This window comes from Haliotis rubra, unplaced genomic scaffold, assembly GCF_003918875.1.
Source record: "Haliotis rubra isolate DU_JTF1 unplaced genomic scaffold, ASM391887v1 Scf155, whole genome shotgun sequence".
Classification (NCBI taxonomy): Eukaryota; Metazoa; Mollusca; class Gastropoda; order Lepetellida; family Haliotidae; genus Haliotis; species Haliotis rubra.
The window spans coordinates 641,143-656,864 of record NW_025765503.1 but is presented as its reverse complement, the minus strand read 5'-3'; the positions used below and the strand labels follow the sequence as shown (position 1 = coordinate 656,864).

At 40.4% G+C, this 15,722-nt stretch overlaps 1 protein-coding gene across 2 annotated transcripts; it reads left to right on the top strand.

Annotated features, from left to right (window-relative positions):
* Nucleotides 1–804: 804 nt before the first annotated feature.
* Nucleotides 805–8,575, top strand: LOC124270822 (jupiter microtubule associated homolog 1-like). 2 transcript variants are annotated; one of them, XM_046705882.1, is made up of 4 exons: nt 805–1,011; nt 2,647–2,864; nt 5,868–5,974; nt 6,872–8,575. In XM_046705882.1, the coding sequence occupies exons 1-4, from the start codon at nt 956–958 to the stop codon at nt 7,016–7,018; spliced, it is 528 nt and encodes a 175-aa protein (XP_046561838.1). In that variant the 5' UTR covers nt 805–955; the 3' UTR covers nt 7,019–8,575. The 2 variants fall into 2 exon arrangements, with proteins under 2 accessions (XP_046561838.1, XP_046561837.1); XM_046705881.1 differs by having other exon boundaries at nt 2,647–2,870.
* Nucleotides 8,576–15,722: the final 7,147 nt, after the last annotated feature.

Sequence of the window (15,722 nt, the reverse complement as noted above, 5' to 3'; positions counted from 1 at the left end):
AATAACCTTTACATTAAATACCAGCAATGGGTGTATTTTTCAACAGGCGTTTCACTGCCAAACGCATGGCCTTCAGCTGATGTACCAAAAACAATTTGCTATACACAATGGTCTGGAGTAATCTAAGATTATATATTCAAAAGTATAATAGTACAGATTTAGGTTTTATGTATGAAATTAACAGATTTAGTCATGATCTAAATATATAATAACATAGTCGGGTAAGTTTATCTAATCTTCAACGACGCTCATATACTCGTGTACAAACGATTCAAATTACCATTAAGACACATAAATGGTTAACTCAAAGCTATATCTAAATTTTTATTTATGTCGTGTAAGTCATGGTTTACACTGCAATTTTGACATACAGTTTCCACTGACTCCGTTATCTTTCTTGAAGAAGGTGTTGTAAAATATACTAACTTTGCGCAAGGACTAGTGGACTCATTATCGCGGTCGTTGCCCATGAGCTGATAAGGAATGCAATTCACCAATCAGCCGAATTGAAATAAAGAAAACAACAGGATTAACCGACGTTGAACAGCGCGGCTGTTTCGTTGCTATGTTACATCTGCATGGATAATGTATATGGAAGTTTAATTTTTTGTCGTTATTTATAAGAACAGAAAAAAAGGGAAATGGATATAATGCGGGTTTATTCATCCACCTTAATCTATGACCAACATCGATCAAATTTATATATATCCACGACATGAGATTTTTATGTTTTATCAACAGAAGCCTGTTTGCTTTCATTTCAGTTGGAGGTTGTTGTCACGAAGACAGTACCATCAAACGGAATGTAATGACATCACACAGGTGTGCGTGAAATTCGAAAGGTTGGTGAGCGAGACAGTCATCAAGCTGGTTGTGAGTTACGTTGCTGGAGGTTTCAGCAGAATAGTTATTGAGTAAGACATTAGGGACAGCGAATTCTACATTCCACGTCAAAATGACTACGACAACGAAAATGAGCGGACTGGCCGACAGTGAAAAGCCATCATCGAGGTGAATATTCCGTAGTTTTGTGACATACAGCAGATTATGTATGAAAGACGGGTAAGCATGGCTGCCGTGTGACTGCCTACTTCCTGTGAAATCGATGATATGTACAGTTCATGTAAATGTTTATATATTGGATTAGCACTCTGTCTCAACTTGGCTCTGATTGCTTGGGAATGTAATGCATACTGGGGTGACCTACTTACATTGTCAGAATATTTAGCGGCTGTGGCTAAACTGTCCCAGAGAATGTCATCCGGATTTTCAATCAATTATGACATGACTCATCAGCTGATCACAATCGGCTTTTACTTATTGGTCACATTAAAACATTTACGTCATAATATTATGAAGTTACGATGAGAAATCTTGACATTATGGATCTTCACAGATTTTGCCCTGCATTCCCTTCACAATGATCGGACTTGGTTAGACATGTTAGTGTTTTTTGTATCCAGCAACCCGCAACTCATAAGAGGGTAATCGAGGCGACTTGGTCGACATGTCATTCACCCGCAACAGCGATTGTAGATCATGATATAAACGATAGGGTTATCTGGTTCACGCTCATTATTCACATGCGACCCTCGTGGAGCTGGCATATTGCTGAGTGTAGCGTTAACCCAACAGTCCCATGCAATAGAAGGAGTCGAGAATAAGGCTTTTCAAATAAACTATTTAGGAAACCGTATGCTCATGACTGCTAAATATATGATCGAAGAAATGAATATATTATGCTAAATGTAATGTTACTAAAGGACATGTTAGATGCACTTGATTGAGGAGATTAATGTCTTGACATATTATTCACTGGTAATTACCTCTGTCACATCCTCCTTTGACAAAGGAGGTAATGGTGTAGCCTAACAGTTAAAACGTTGGCTCGTCATGCCAAAGACACAGGTTCGATTCCCCACATGGGTACAATATGCGAAGCTCATTTCTGGTGTCCCCTGCAGTAATATTGCTAGAATATTGCTAAATGTGGCATAAAACTAAACTCACTCATTCATGCCTCAGACTAATGTACTGTTAGCCATGTCTTGATAAGACTGATAGCCATGATGAGATTTGTAATATTAAAAATCTGACAACTTTCCATAGGAGGGTAGACTATTAAATATCCCCATGACAATGCAACTTTCATTATTGATATTCATCGTTTGTTTGATGCAGACATTGGATTAGCTGCTCTGGGTTCTGATCCACAGAGCTTTTTCAACATTGGACCTATAAAACTATATAGTTTATCATGGGTTTGCAAATATTTTATTGCTACAAACACCTTTTGGATTGGGCCCTGAATATTGTGCTCATTTGTATGAGCACAGTAAAGCTTCAAGGCCCATTGTCAGGTCAAAACTTTCAACAGCAGCCTCAACCTCATGTTTGAAGAATGGGGTTTGGGTGGTCACCTTTGTGATGTGACCAATTTAGATTTTGTGTGACGTTTATCATTGTGTAGCGTGTATTATTTACAACCACAATGCTGACATGAAAGAGTAAGCCTTACAAATCACCTTAAATTTAAAGTTTGATGCTGATAAACATTTCTAACCTGGATCTTCACAGGTTCACCATAAAAGTGACAAGCCTCGATTATCAATTTGCGATATGACTGGTTTTTGTTTTTCAAAACAGAGTGCTGAGGCCCCCTGGAGGAGGATCCAGCGACATCTTCGGAACGGCTACTGCCCCTGCATCTGCTCCTCGACAGCAAAACCAACGGAACGGATCCAACATCTTCGGCGGCCCAGAGGAGCCCTCCCCATCACGTTCCCAAGCCAACAATTCTAGCACTCAATCCAATTTATTTGGAATGGAGCCACATGTTCTGGCAGGGAAAGGCCGCAATCAGAGTAGGGGTACCTGTAGCTTTTGCATGTCTTCTTACCTATCGCAACAGTTCAACAGAAGGTGGCTGCCCAATGGATCATCTGCCTTCTGGTGAAAGACGTAACCTCTTCACACCAATCAGAGCAGTCTTTGCAGAAATCGTGGAATTTGATTCTATATCAAACATCAACAAGATCAAGCTAGGGGTGGACAAGATTGATTTTACGAAAAGACTTGTTCGAGTCTTGATCTGCAGCAAATCCTGTTTTAGGGAGCAAACAGGCTTATTATTTTAATACATTTTTTTTCAACTTGTTTGATTCAGGAAAATTTACCATCTTGCACTGTGCATATTTATAGTAACCATGGTAACATTGCAGAATCATTGGCAGATACATTACTAATCTTGATGTAAGGAATTTCTTTTTGTTGTAACATTGGGATATGGGCTTAACATGTGAACATATTTTTGTATGTTCTGAGGAAAGGTGCTGTTGATTGGTAGGTGTGACGGTGACTGCTTTGTTCTGTAGATATATTGATTGTACTTCGCACTATTTCCCTGCACCTGCACTGTTGCATGCATTTAGTGTTTCTAGTGTAGCTTTAGTGGAATGTATGTAGTGTTTAGAGAACAGCTTCAGTACCTTAACATAGTGTCTCCTGTACAACTGTTTCTCCGGTCCCATATTTTTGACAGCTTTTGATGTGGACTTTGGTTTTGTGGGTATATTCCATGTCACTGATGCTTCTTGCTGACACTCAACTTTGTTGGTATAGTAATACCTGATATTGCATGATGTTTCTGGGTTCTGTACAATGCAGAAATGTTCATCTAGTGCACACAAACACAGCTTCGATACAGAAAAAAATAAGTATTCTTTGTACCAAATTCTAAGCAAGAAAATGGTTCCTAATACCAGGGATGGCAATTTTCCGCTGATCCATGGATTTCCCCCGATTTTATTCAAATTGATGAATTCTGTGAATAGTCTAAATCCATTGAGAAATCCTGAACCCATGATTCGATGACACAGTATTAAGTTTTAAGCTGAAAATAGATTTTCCTGTTGCCATCCCTGTATTGCAAACATAATTATAATATCTGTAAGTTGTGCGTACCGGACATTATGCTTAACTGCACCCTCAAATAGTGTCAGGACCCTTGAAATTGGTAATGTGGTCCTCTAGACCCTTAGTTTTGTAGGTCAAGGTAAATCAGGGGTGGAAATAACTTTAAAATTGCTAGTGTACTCCGGTACAGTGGCACATGTAAAATCACTTGCCCTGATAATTTTTCCACTATAGAGTTGGTTTTTCAAAATAAAATATAATTAACATTGGAAAGTCAACTGGACACCTACAGTGTGATACCATCATGAATGCCCGTCGACAGGATAAGAAATTTCAATTTTTGTGCAAGTTTCCTTTAAAGGGCAAATTCATGATTGTATGTGCAACTATAGAAAAAGGTCTTGGAATACTGGCACAATATCTATAATATCATGTTTTTAAGTATTGGACACCTTCATAAGTTTCTTTTAGGGGCAAATGATGAATGTATGTGCCACTGCAAAAAGGCCTTGTCCAGTGGTAATATCTATATCATGTTTTTAAGTATTGGACATCTTCATATACACTGACATATGACTCGGTAGCATTTCATGTTTCACTGAATGGTTGTCAGCGAGCATCCTGTGATGGGTAGTTAAAGTAGGTCATTATTTGCTTTGTGAACCGTCTGTATAAGCATGGTACTCGTGAATCAGCCTGCACCTTTATCTACACCCAGAAGCCCACGCCTTTCATGTATCTGTTTTGGTGTAAACATTGCAAAATGTTTGAGTGTGTGATCTGCTACGTTATAAAACAGTGTGGACTCAGGTGGAAGGTCTGGTGCAGAGTGATTTGTTACTGGTTGTCTGGATAATATGAAAGCATGGGTAACTGTGTATCCTTTCTTGCATGACAGACCTCAGGTAGATTTGCCCCAGGGACTTGACCTCTGCCTGTAACAGCACTGGGCTTGGCTGTAGTATGTGTATTAACATTTGGAGTACTCGCATTTGATGACTAATTACTTCCAAACTGAAAAAGACAATTTGAAAAATGTTTTATTTAAAGAGATCTCATCATTGTAGACATATTTTTGGATTTGTGTCCCTTTCAAAAGTTGTCATTTTGAATGCTTTGGGTTCAACTTGAATGTTTAAGATTAGGTCACCGTGACCTACATCCCATGATCAAACTGAAAACAATTAGTATCAACAGTTTGTGCTGCTATAGGACATTAGAAGTACTTTGTTCTAAACTGTAGTACAATCTTTAGGCAAGGTGACGGTGGGGTAGCCTAGTGGTTAAAGCGTTCGAAGCCCAGGTTCGATTCCCCACATGGGTACAATGTGTGAAGCCCATTTCTGGTTTCCCTGCCGTGATATTTCTGGAATATTGGTAAGAGAGGAGTAGAACCATACTCACTCACTCTTTAGGCAGGTTATCGCTATGTATTTGGTCTTATTTTGATGTGAAGGTTTGGATTTTACCCATGTGTTTTAAATAAATTTAAGAGAAACAGGATCCAAGGACACATATTCCGTGAAAGGACGTCGGGCAGTTAAGGTCATTAAATGTCCCCAAATCTATATGGTTTGTTGTTCATTAAGCCAACCTCTGGGGTCAGGTTTGTAGCAAATTATTATGATGGCTTGCCAAATCTTTATTTATTTTATTTTATTTTATGCTTTGAGTTTAGTGCACCATCAATACTCTTTCTCACTATCCATAGTTAGTTGTATTACTTATACTATTTGTAGCACTTTTTTCTCAAAAATATTTTGCTAAGTGTACTGTGAAAAGCTGATTATAAGGCTATATCCAACTCATAAGAGTAATTATTGTAAATAAGAGGTAACATAATTTCAAGGTAAAGCGACTAATAACCATCAATATCAATTTAATTTGGATTTATTGACATTTCAAACAGCCCCATACAGCATTATTCATGGTGTATCTGTTCTGGTTTCCAGGCAAGTTCAACCCCATCACTGGAGAACCCTATGATAATGTTGAGTCTTCCCCTGCTGCGTCCCCAGCAGCTCCGGCAGTGACACCGCAGCAGCAGCAACAGCCACAGGTGAGAATGCCTTTTCTTCAGCACAATACTTGCAGTATTAGCTGTGTGAAAGTGAATTTGTCCCCAGTGACATATCATTAACATTAGAGGCATCTAAATTGATGGTATGGTGATTTATACCCCTGTGATTTATGAAACTGGCTTTAATTTTAGTCACAGGTTTGTCTCTGGTCAGCTATTTATGAGCTGTGAGATTATTGCTGACTTGGCATTAAATAACAATATGTTGGTGCCCATAGTTATAACTGAGAATCTCCATGAATAGAATGGGTAGCCAAGTGGTTATACATAGTGTTCACTCAGCCATGTCAAAGGTCTTGGTTTGTACCAGAATGAGAAGCCCATTTTTGGTGTCTCCTAATGTTGAATGAATATTTCTGAAAGTGACTTAAGACCATAATCACTCATTTCGATAACGATATCCGACACAAGAAACTTCGATCTGTAATGCTTCCAAGTTTGTTTAGGATTATTTGACAGAGGTTGTAAATTACTGTTCTTGATTGGTTGTGATGTTTTTATGAGTAAAGTTGCAATCAATGTCAGCATCTTTTATGAAAGCTGAGTCCATCAATAAAAACCAGTGTTTTAAAAATGGACCAGGTCATTCAATAGAAAGCAAATGAAATAATCTTATATTAACGAGTACTCCACTGGCAATGTGTTATTTCTATGAAACTGAAGTTCTAACAAGTGAGTAAGTATGGTTTTATGTTACTTTTAGCAAAAGCACGGCGGGGGACACCAGAAATGGTCTTTACGTATTGTACCCATAGTCTTTGTCTTTGGCATGACGAGCAAACGCTTTAACCACTAGACTACCCCACCATCCCCTGTTTTAACAAGGTTAATGACACATGTCACTAACACCTAATAATGCCCTATATTATGTTTCAGACGGCCAGTCCCTCAGCTGCTGCTTCAGAACAAACTGGAGGTGGTGACGGTGCACTTCAGGCCAAGGAGGGCAAGGCACAGCCAGCTGTGCACACCTCATCCCGAGTTCTCAACCCTCCAGGGGGTGTTGCCCACAAACTGTGGTGAGCTCGAGTTCGGATTCCCGGCCCTCTTGGTGCATATAGCTTGGTCACTGGAGCTGGCTGCTTCCTGAAGGAGCCCAATCAATGACATGGATGTATCATTGTATAAACTACTGAAGCCACAACTCCAAGTCTGTCAGGATTCCAGCTCAGTTCATGTTGGTTTCTGTTGAGTTTGAGAAAATAGCTTGTATATTATGATTTCTGTTACTGTTCTTTCATACCTGAATTTTTATGAAGATTGACATATACACATGCTTTGCTCTTTGAGTTTGGATGAACTGTATTTACCCTGGGTTTGGATCAAATCAGCATGTTTTAAGCTTCTGTAAACAATGCCTCATATTTGATGATTTCAGTCGGTGCCTCATCTGGCTACAGTGATGATAAACAGTGCCAACTGTTCTAATATTTTCATTGAATTGTTGAACTATAAGTTCTTGCCATAAACATTTTACATGTGAAGTCTTCTCATTGGAAACGCTTTCAGTGTTCATTGACCTCGAGTGCAGCAGTGTTTGAGAGTGGCGTATTAACACGAAAGGGTTTTATTACTCAACCACAGGCAGGGTCTGCTCATGCTTCCATACAATTTGTATTTGCACGTTTTTGCCAAAAGGGATCAATTTGTGTTTACTTCATATGATTTTCTGACCAATATTGGGCATTAGATAGTGCTGGTATTGGGGCTGCAAATATTTGACAGAACCAGCAGCCTCAAGGAATAGGGAGTTTGGAATGTCGTTATTTTGATTTCATTTGTTACATACTTTTTAAGTCAAATGAGAAACTATTGGAGGTTGGGTTTAAACCACAGTGGAAATATGATGAATTGTAAATAACCCACAAAGTTTTTACCTCGAAGGCACAGTATAACATACTTTCTATTCAACCATGTCATTTCAGTTTTGCATGTTCATAATTTCCAAGAATATTTTCATGACAAATGTTCCTGATCAATTCACCATGACAAGGTCCACAGCTGGTTTTCAAGAAACTAAATTTCATTTCATTCAGTGGCCATATTGTACAGTTATGCTTACTGTAAACTGAATGTTGATGGTAGGATCCATAATGACTTCCTGTGACAAGGAAGACTTTGTGACTGTCTCGCACCTTGTGCAATATGACTTAAGTTTCTCATCTCCAACTGCGTTTAACATCAAATTGCACAAAACAACTAAGTTCGATCTCTGAATGTGCATTCCTCTTCTGTTTCTTAATGTGAATCTGCCATCTACTGTTCCACATCTGTCAACCGTCATGTCTATATTTTCTGTAATTTTTATGCATATATCATATATTTATTTAGCCATTGTAAAATAGGAGATGTCAGTGACACAATGGCATTGTTATGAAATATTTTCTGTCAAATACTGTTTTCTTGTCTGTCTACGGTGATATGTGGGTCGGTATGTAAACTTGGATTTGCGACGTTTTCTGCTGAGGGTGCAAGCTCGACCAGAAAACAGGGCAGCCAAACTAGAGTTGACTGCCCTAACTGTCATTGTCTGTCTCTACTTTGCTATCCTCAATAAAACTATACATCGTACAGCACTCAGAACTCGTTTTGTTATATTTCAGAATTGAAATTCCAGATGTGTTCACATTGCAGGTGAAATCTTTTAGAAAACTGATTTGGGTTGATACTCATATTTGATTTCACCATTCAAAGATAGGCATGCTAAAAGTACCATTGACAGATCGAACACACCTTTCATATAATAAGAGAGCTTTATGATACTATATATTGTAACCTAAATCAAATGGCAGTCTTGTTTTAAGTCTGTCCTGATGACAATCTATAACCAGTAAATTTACAATTTGTATTTTAAGTTTTATATTTCATTTTGTTGGTTTTGATATTCTGTGATAGAGCTTAATGGAAATGACCTACCTTTTGGCATGATTGCTTCAGCATTAGGTTTAGCAGATTGATCTTTTTCTTCTTCTTTTCGTTTATCTTTTACATACCATTTCAATAAAAAATAACTGTGCAGCAGCAAATAAGGAAATAAACTGATTTCCACTGCCCCATTGTATGTTTTTCCTTTTAAGGTTATACAAACAAGTAGAGAGTGCTGTAATCATCTTGAGACTCAAGCACAGATACTACCTTTGGGGGAACTGTGGATAATTTAAAATAGAAATACAACGACAATTCAGCATGAAATTTTATGCCAGTTCTCATTTTTTATGTTGAAAACGTAACACAATGATTTTCTTCTGTCTATTAGCATGATCAGGGTGATTCATGACCTCCAGGTACGCACCCTGCACCCCTGTGGATCCATGTTTGAAGGCTGTGCAGGGTTCAAGTATGTACTATTTTCAGCTTACCCATCCCCGTGCTTCTGTAAACATTCAAACCAGTCCACGCAGTTTGAACTTGAGGAGGGAGCAGCTAGACATCTTGACCTTTCCCCATGTAAACTGGTCCTATTGCTGTTGGTCCTTACACTGTGCAAAGAAAGTAGAAATAGCCAAGTTGAACTTAATTAAGCGTGTGTTTTAAAGTGTAGTGAAGTTGGGAATTTCAGACTCGGTTACACACGAATTCTGACCAGCCCCTTACATTCTATGGATAATGATAACTTTGGTGACATAATCTCAACTTTAAGTTCACCCAGGATCTGCTGTCCGTTTAGCATCAGAGATTCGACCTCATTGTGATGTCGGCACAATGTCGGTGCTCGTTGGTCTCACCAAGGTGAAATGTCGTGGACAAGGGATTTATTTATCCTACTTCCGACGTGACAGAAGTCCTTCTACAAGGCTTCCCTCGAAAGAAATTTGCAGATTACATGCTATTCTGCTCGGAGCTGGGCTTGGAAGTGACGATACAAGGTCTAGTCGACCCGGAGTCTTTATGTTATGTTTTTGTTAAAAATGGTATCTCCAGCTCTATCCAAGTCCGGCTAAAGGAAGATGAGTACGCGCGTGTCCACACGCAATTCCCGCGCCAACTCCCCCCTCCCCCCTGCTGAATGAAAGCGTGAGACATACATCTACTACCTCATCGCTTCACGATACACCACGTAGAGTTAACTAGTGTAAAACATATCCCCGACTACGTTCGGTGGTCGTATAAGGCGACATAATTCCTAATCGTGGCCAGGTTCTGTGACTTGACAAATTCCCAACATGGGCCGTTACTCATGACAGTGACGTGATTGTCTGGTCCTAACTCAATTATTTACAAGTCCTCGTCAAATGGCCATAATATTGTAAAGTGTGGTTTTAAAAACAAACGTAAACGTAAACAGGACCTTGTACATTTTTAACACCAACAATTATGATCAGGAATAGCATATTTAACGTGTTCCCCAGTCTTGAATCCCGAGCTGGTATTAATGCGGTTAGTTTGATTGCTCCATGTAATTATCCTCTGTGATCCCAATCTTTGTTTCACGTGTAATCACTAAAGCTGTTTGTTCGGGTCTTCTTGAAGTGTCTTCATACAGGACAAGGGCTAGTATTTGCCGTTACCGAGCGATGGCAAATATTCACAGTTGGTTCAACACAAACAGGTTCTTCCACATGCTGCTCGGTAATTTTACACCTTACATATTTATCTGGGCAGGAGCGCCCTATATGCCACATTAATGGGCTCGTTGAGGGATCATTGGGATGAATATGGACGCCGAGGGACATGTCACATGCGTCATGAGTTGTTGCTGTCCCAGGAAATATAATACTGTTTTCACTCATTCGTTACCGTGTTCAAGGTTCAATGGTCATGTGGTAAAGTCTAAATTCTAAGGCCCAGCGCCCTGTTGTACAAAACAACTAGTCTGTCTCACAGTCCCTGAACCACATTATTTTCCCTACTACCAAGCTCTCTCTGCAGTGCTAAAGCCCTAAATGAAGCAAGTCTAGATTTCCCCAGGTTCTGAATCTCTGGTCTCCCTAGGGCTCCTTTTCAATATAAATGGGCTTGTTTGTTACTATCAAAATTATATATATTCAGAGACTAAGCCTTAGTCTACAAAACAACCAGAGACCATATATCGGTATATGGTCTCTGAAAACAACCAACTATCTTAAGTTTATGTCAAGGTATGGGAGCGGTACTTAAGGTTGTACAACGGCACTACCTTATCAACAAAGGTTATTTACGTGTTAGTTTTCAAGTCTGAAGGTGTAGGGGTCTACTGTCCACTTATCTAGACTTGCATCTTTTAAAGGATAGAATTACTATACATCCATGGGCTCAGCCTTCGGTGCAGCCTTGGAGCAAGCCTAGGGTATATAAACTGACGGACGCAATAAGCGGACAGGTTGCACAAAATGGGAAGGCGCCACAAAACCGTAAGGCCGAGATCCACGAAACAATTTGAAATGTTATGTTTTAAAATCTGAAGGTGTGGGAGAATATACTGACGGAAAAAATAGACTATACACTGACGGGCTAACTGTAAGGGGACAGTTGCACAAAATGAGACTCTCCACCAAATCAACCTAACAACTTCGACTGCTGCGAGGGACCCCTTTCACGAAAGAAGTAGTTTCTTCAAATAAACCTTTACGCCTCGGCTGCGTGGGACCAGTTGGAAGTCGCTACAAATTAACATTAATGCTTCGAGTGCTTGGGTTCGGTTGAACAAACTCAGCTCAGTACTACGTCTACATCGGTCATCACAGTCGAGGGACCGGGTGCACAAAATGTTGCTGCGAAGGACCGCGGGTGCAGAGAGTGCTCAGTTGAAACTTCCGACTGAATATACTTATGATTATGTAACAACTGTTATGGGGTTGTTTATACAAAATATAAACCCAATACGATTGTAGTGGTACCGGTTGCACAAAGTAGCTTGTATGCTACCATACGCCGAAGCCCAGCTGGGCCCCGTTTCACAAAGCTCTCGTAAGCCTAAGATCTCGAAACTTTTCTCGTAGCATTCGTGCTTCCTATATACTGTAACATTGACTTACGATAGTCGTAGCGCTACGAGAGCTTTGTGAAACGGGGCCCAGGGTTGGAGTCCCCACTTGTGTGAAGCCCATTTCTGCCGTGATATTGCTGGAATATTGCTAAAGGCGGCTGTAAACAATACTCGGTCAGTATACCGGTTTCAAGAGTCAAATTCAACAGATTTGCTCATAGCATGCACGTACTCACACATTTTATAGATTTGTGACTGGAAGAAAAGGGAGAGAGAAGACATTTCAACATTGCCATTGGCGCAACAATCCATGGCGTCCAGCGTACTGATCTACGGCACAGGTAACTGGGAGCGGATTCGAAAGGGTGATGCTCCCTCATTAACACGCCGTCTTGATAGGTCCAAACGTTTCACGACATTAAAATTTACTCTCAGTCTTCTTGGCTGCATTGAGTGAGTGAGTTTAGTTTTACGCCGCACTCAGCAACATTCCAGCTTTATGGCGGCGGTCTGTAAATAATCGAGTCTGGACCAGACAATCCAGGGATCAACAGCATGAACATCGATCTGCGCAATTGGGATACGATGACGTGTCAATCCAGTCAGCGAGCCTGACCGCCCGATCCCGTTAGTCGCCTCTTACGACAAGCATGGGTTACTGAAGATCAATTCTAACCCGGACCTTCACGGGTCTCGGCTGCAATGTCGCCAATGGGCATTGTATTTTCACTGTCTAGAGGAACTTTACTTTACTCGCGCCGCGATCTGACAGCGGAGAACCGAACAAGGTCATTCCGCAATATATTCTTTGATATTTCCGTGCTGGTGTCTTGGTCCCAGATCACCATGGTAACCCGTGCTTTCCGCTTCGCTCTCACTCCCTTGTGAATCTCCACGCCAAGTAAACCTTCCGGAGATTAAGAAAACAACAACGTGTTTCCAACATGGCTGCTTGGTACAAGTCGTGAACTACTTTAACTATTGCATTAAATATAAATGTTTTGAACTAATTATTGGTCGGTATGATATTTGTCTACAATTATGTACACGTAAACAGTACAGTTATACAGAGTGAACTGATGACTAGTCCCCCCTTGATATGAATTTCGCATTATACATATATTATTATTTGTCATTTTTTAAAGATTCAAGTTATGGTGTATTTTCATTCCATTCTCCATAAAAATAATGTATTTGTGTTTTGTTTAAACACTCGTTAAACTGTTTCCCAATCCCCTCTCTGACGCTCCCCTATCAGCTGAGAGTTTGTCTGACATAGGTCAGTGTGTGCAGGGTTGCGTCCCTTGGTCGCGCAAGGATCCGTACTCATGATGTGTTCGAATACCACATTTCCCATGCATGTATTTCTCATGATCGACACATTACAACATGAAATTAAGGTCAAATACACTTCCTCCTTATTAGCAGGTGCTTTTTGCTAGCCTGAAAATAGTGACCAAACAAAATATTTTTGCTCCAACAAAATCCCTTTTACGAATACAAATAGGACTTGCTTTAGATACGCAGTGGTATAAGTACTGTTCGAAATGGCGTACGTCACGAGTTTGGATGTACTCCCTTCAAGCAATTTTCTTTTCACACAGATGGAGCGGGGTTTACGGAATGGATTTCACACATTGAACCAACCCGTGAAGATCCGGGTTAGAATAGGTCTTCAGCAACCAATGCTTGCCCAGCAACCCATGGTCAGGCTCGCTGACTTGGTTGACACATGTCATCGGCTCCCAATTGCGCAGATCGATGTTCATGCTGTTGATCACTCGAGTTACGAGAGATATGACATCCTCGTTTATCTACAGTGTTATTTGTTCATTCTGCATAACATTCTCGATTGTCCGTTGTATATCTTCGTTCTCTCTATATATAAAACCCGTGAACATCCGGCTTAGAAACGTCTTCAGTAACCCATGTTTGTCGTAAGAGGCAACTAACGGGATCAGGTGGTCAGGCTCGCTGACTTGGTTCTCTGCTGTCAGATATATCGTGTAAGTTAAGTAAAGTTGCTCTAGACAGTGAAAATACAATAAGTATTGGCGACATTGCAGCCAAACCCCGTGAAGATCCGGGTTAGAATTGATCTTCAGTAACCCATGTTTGTCGTAAGAGGCGACTAACGGGATCGGGTGGTCAGGCTCGCTGACTTGGTTGACACATGTCATCGTATCCCAGTTCCGCAGATCGATGCCCATGATGTTGATCACTCGATTGTCTGGTCCAGACTCGATTATTTACAGACCGCCGCCATATAGCTGGAATATTGCTGAGTGCGGCGTAAAACTCACTCACTCACTCACTCACTCACTCACACATTGAACTAATGTTGGGAATAGAACCGGGGACAGTGTGACCTCTGAGTGCCCCAATCCCTCCGTCCCTGAAATAGGAAAAACTCTTCATCCTACCACAGAAAATATATTTGCTGATTTGTTGACACTTACGATACAAAGATGTAGGTTATGTTACATACACGTGTGGGTTTAGATAGAGTAAGCACAAGTAAACGCAACCGTGAAACATATCCCCGCTATACCGCGATCCACTGTAAAGAACTGTCCCTTTGCCAGTACACTTGAAAGTGATATCGATTTTTTTAAATGGGAACAAAAGTCCATCAGGTCACACATTGTGACCATCCGATCCTCAATTTAGCAACATCTAACAACGGTCACGGGACGATGGGATCTATGTTATCCCGAATTCATAACAGGGGTCGGGACCATATGGCATCGCATGGGGGTTTGTGTCTTCCGCTGTTCCTCCAGGATTTCCGCCTTCATCGACTTTGCAGTCACGGAGACTGCTGAAAAAACATCTGCTGAGAATATCACGGCGTGGAAGGATTAGTTTAAGACGTTGGTGGAGCACATAAAAAATACTGCAGGAGAGTTCCTTTGGACTTCCGGGCAGAAATTAGCTGCGTGCAACGTGTATCGGAGTCCGCAGTGATTGACACATTCGTCACCACTCGCCACTTTCCGTAACCTGCAACGAGATATTCGGTTGTCCCGGAATAACACGAGTAGGTCACGAATGATGGAATCAAGATACGGGTTACAGAAAAGAACGGATATGTCTGACATTTTGTTACAGTTAGTCGCACAAAAGGTTGCCTATTACTGACATGAGTGTAAAGTGACATTTAAAAATAAATAAATAAATAAATTCTTCATTCTATATAGAAGTACAAACTGTTTATGTTTTTAAAAAGCTTTCATTTCCCTGATAAGGTATCACAGGTCAAATTCAGCTGAAAGCAACCCACGGTGTGCGATGGTGATTATACGAGCGACTCTACATTTCTTGTTAAGCCTCCGTGAGCTGCTTGAAACAAAGGTGAATGCTGCCTTCAAGAGGTACAAGTAACAATAGTAGGTACCAGCCAAAAGCCACTCAGGACAAAAACCCTCGACCAAAAGCCCCTCGCTCTTAATTTGAGCACCCCTGTCTAAAGCCCCTCTATTCATGTATTTCACTGCTCTTATATATATTATAAAGTGTGTTAAGTAATTTATCATATCAATGTATAGGAAATGGAGAAAATGTGAAAAACGTTTGACTCAAACCACCATGGAGTTAATACGCAACAAGGTAGTGTCAAGTTGTGATATGAAAGCAACATGTACACAAAGAAGACTACAAATAAGCCACACATGCGATGGGAATGCACCAAACGCTGGGCACTGGATTGCAGAGGAGCACTGAAAACCAATCTTGAGGTCCGAGTCACTTATTTGTGTATCTCTTCAATATTACTAAATGTACATTGTAAATCGTTAAAGGAACGGCCTTAAAATATGTTTA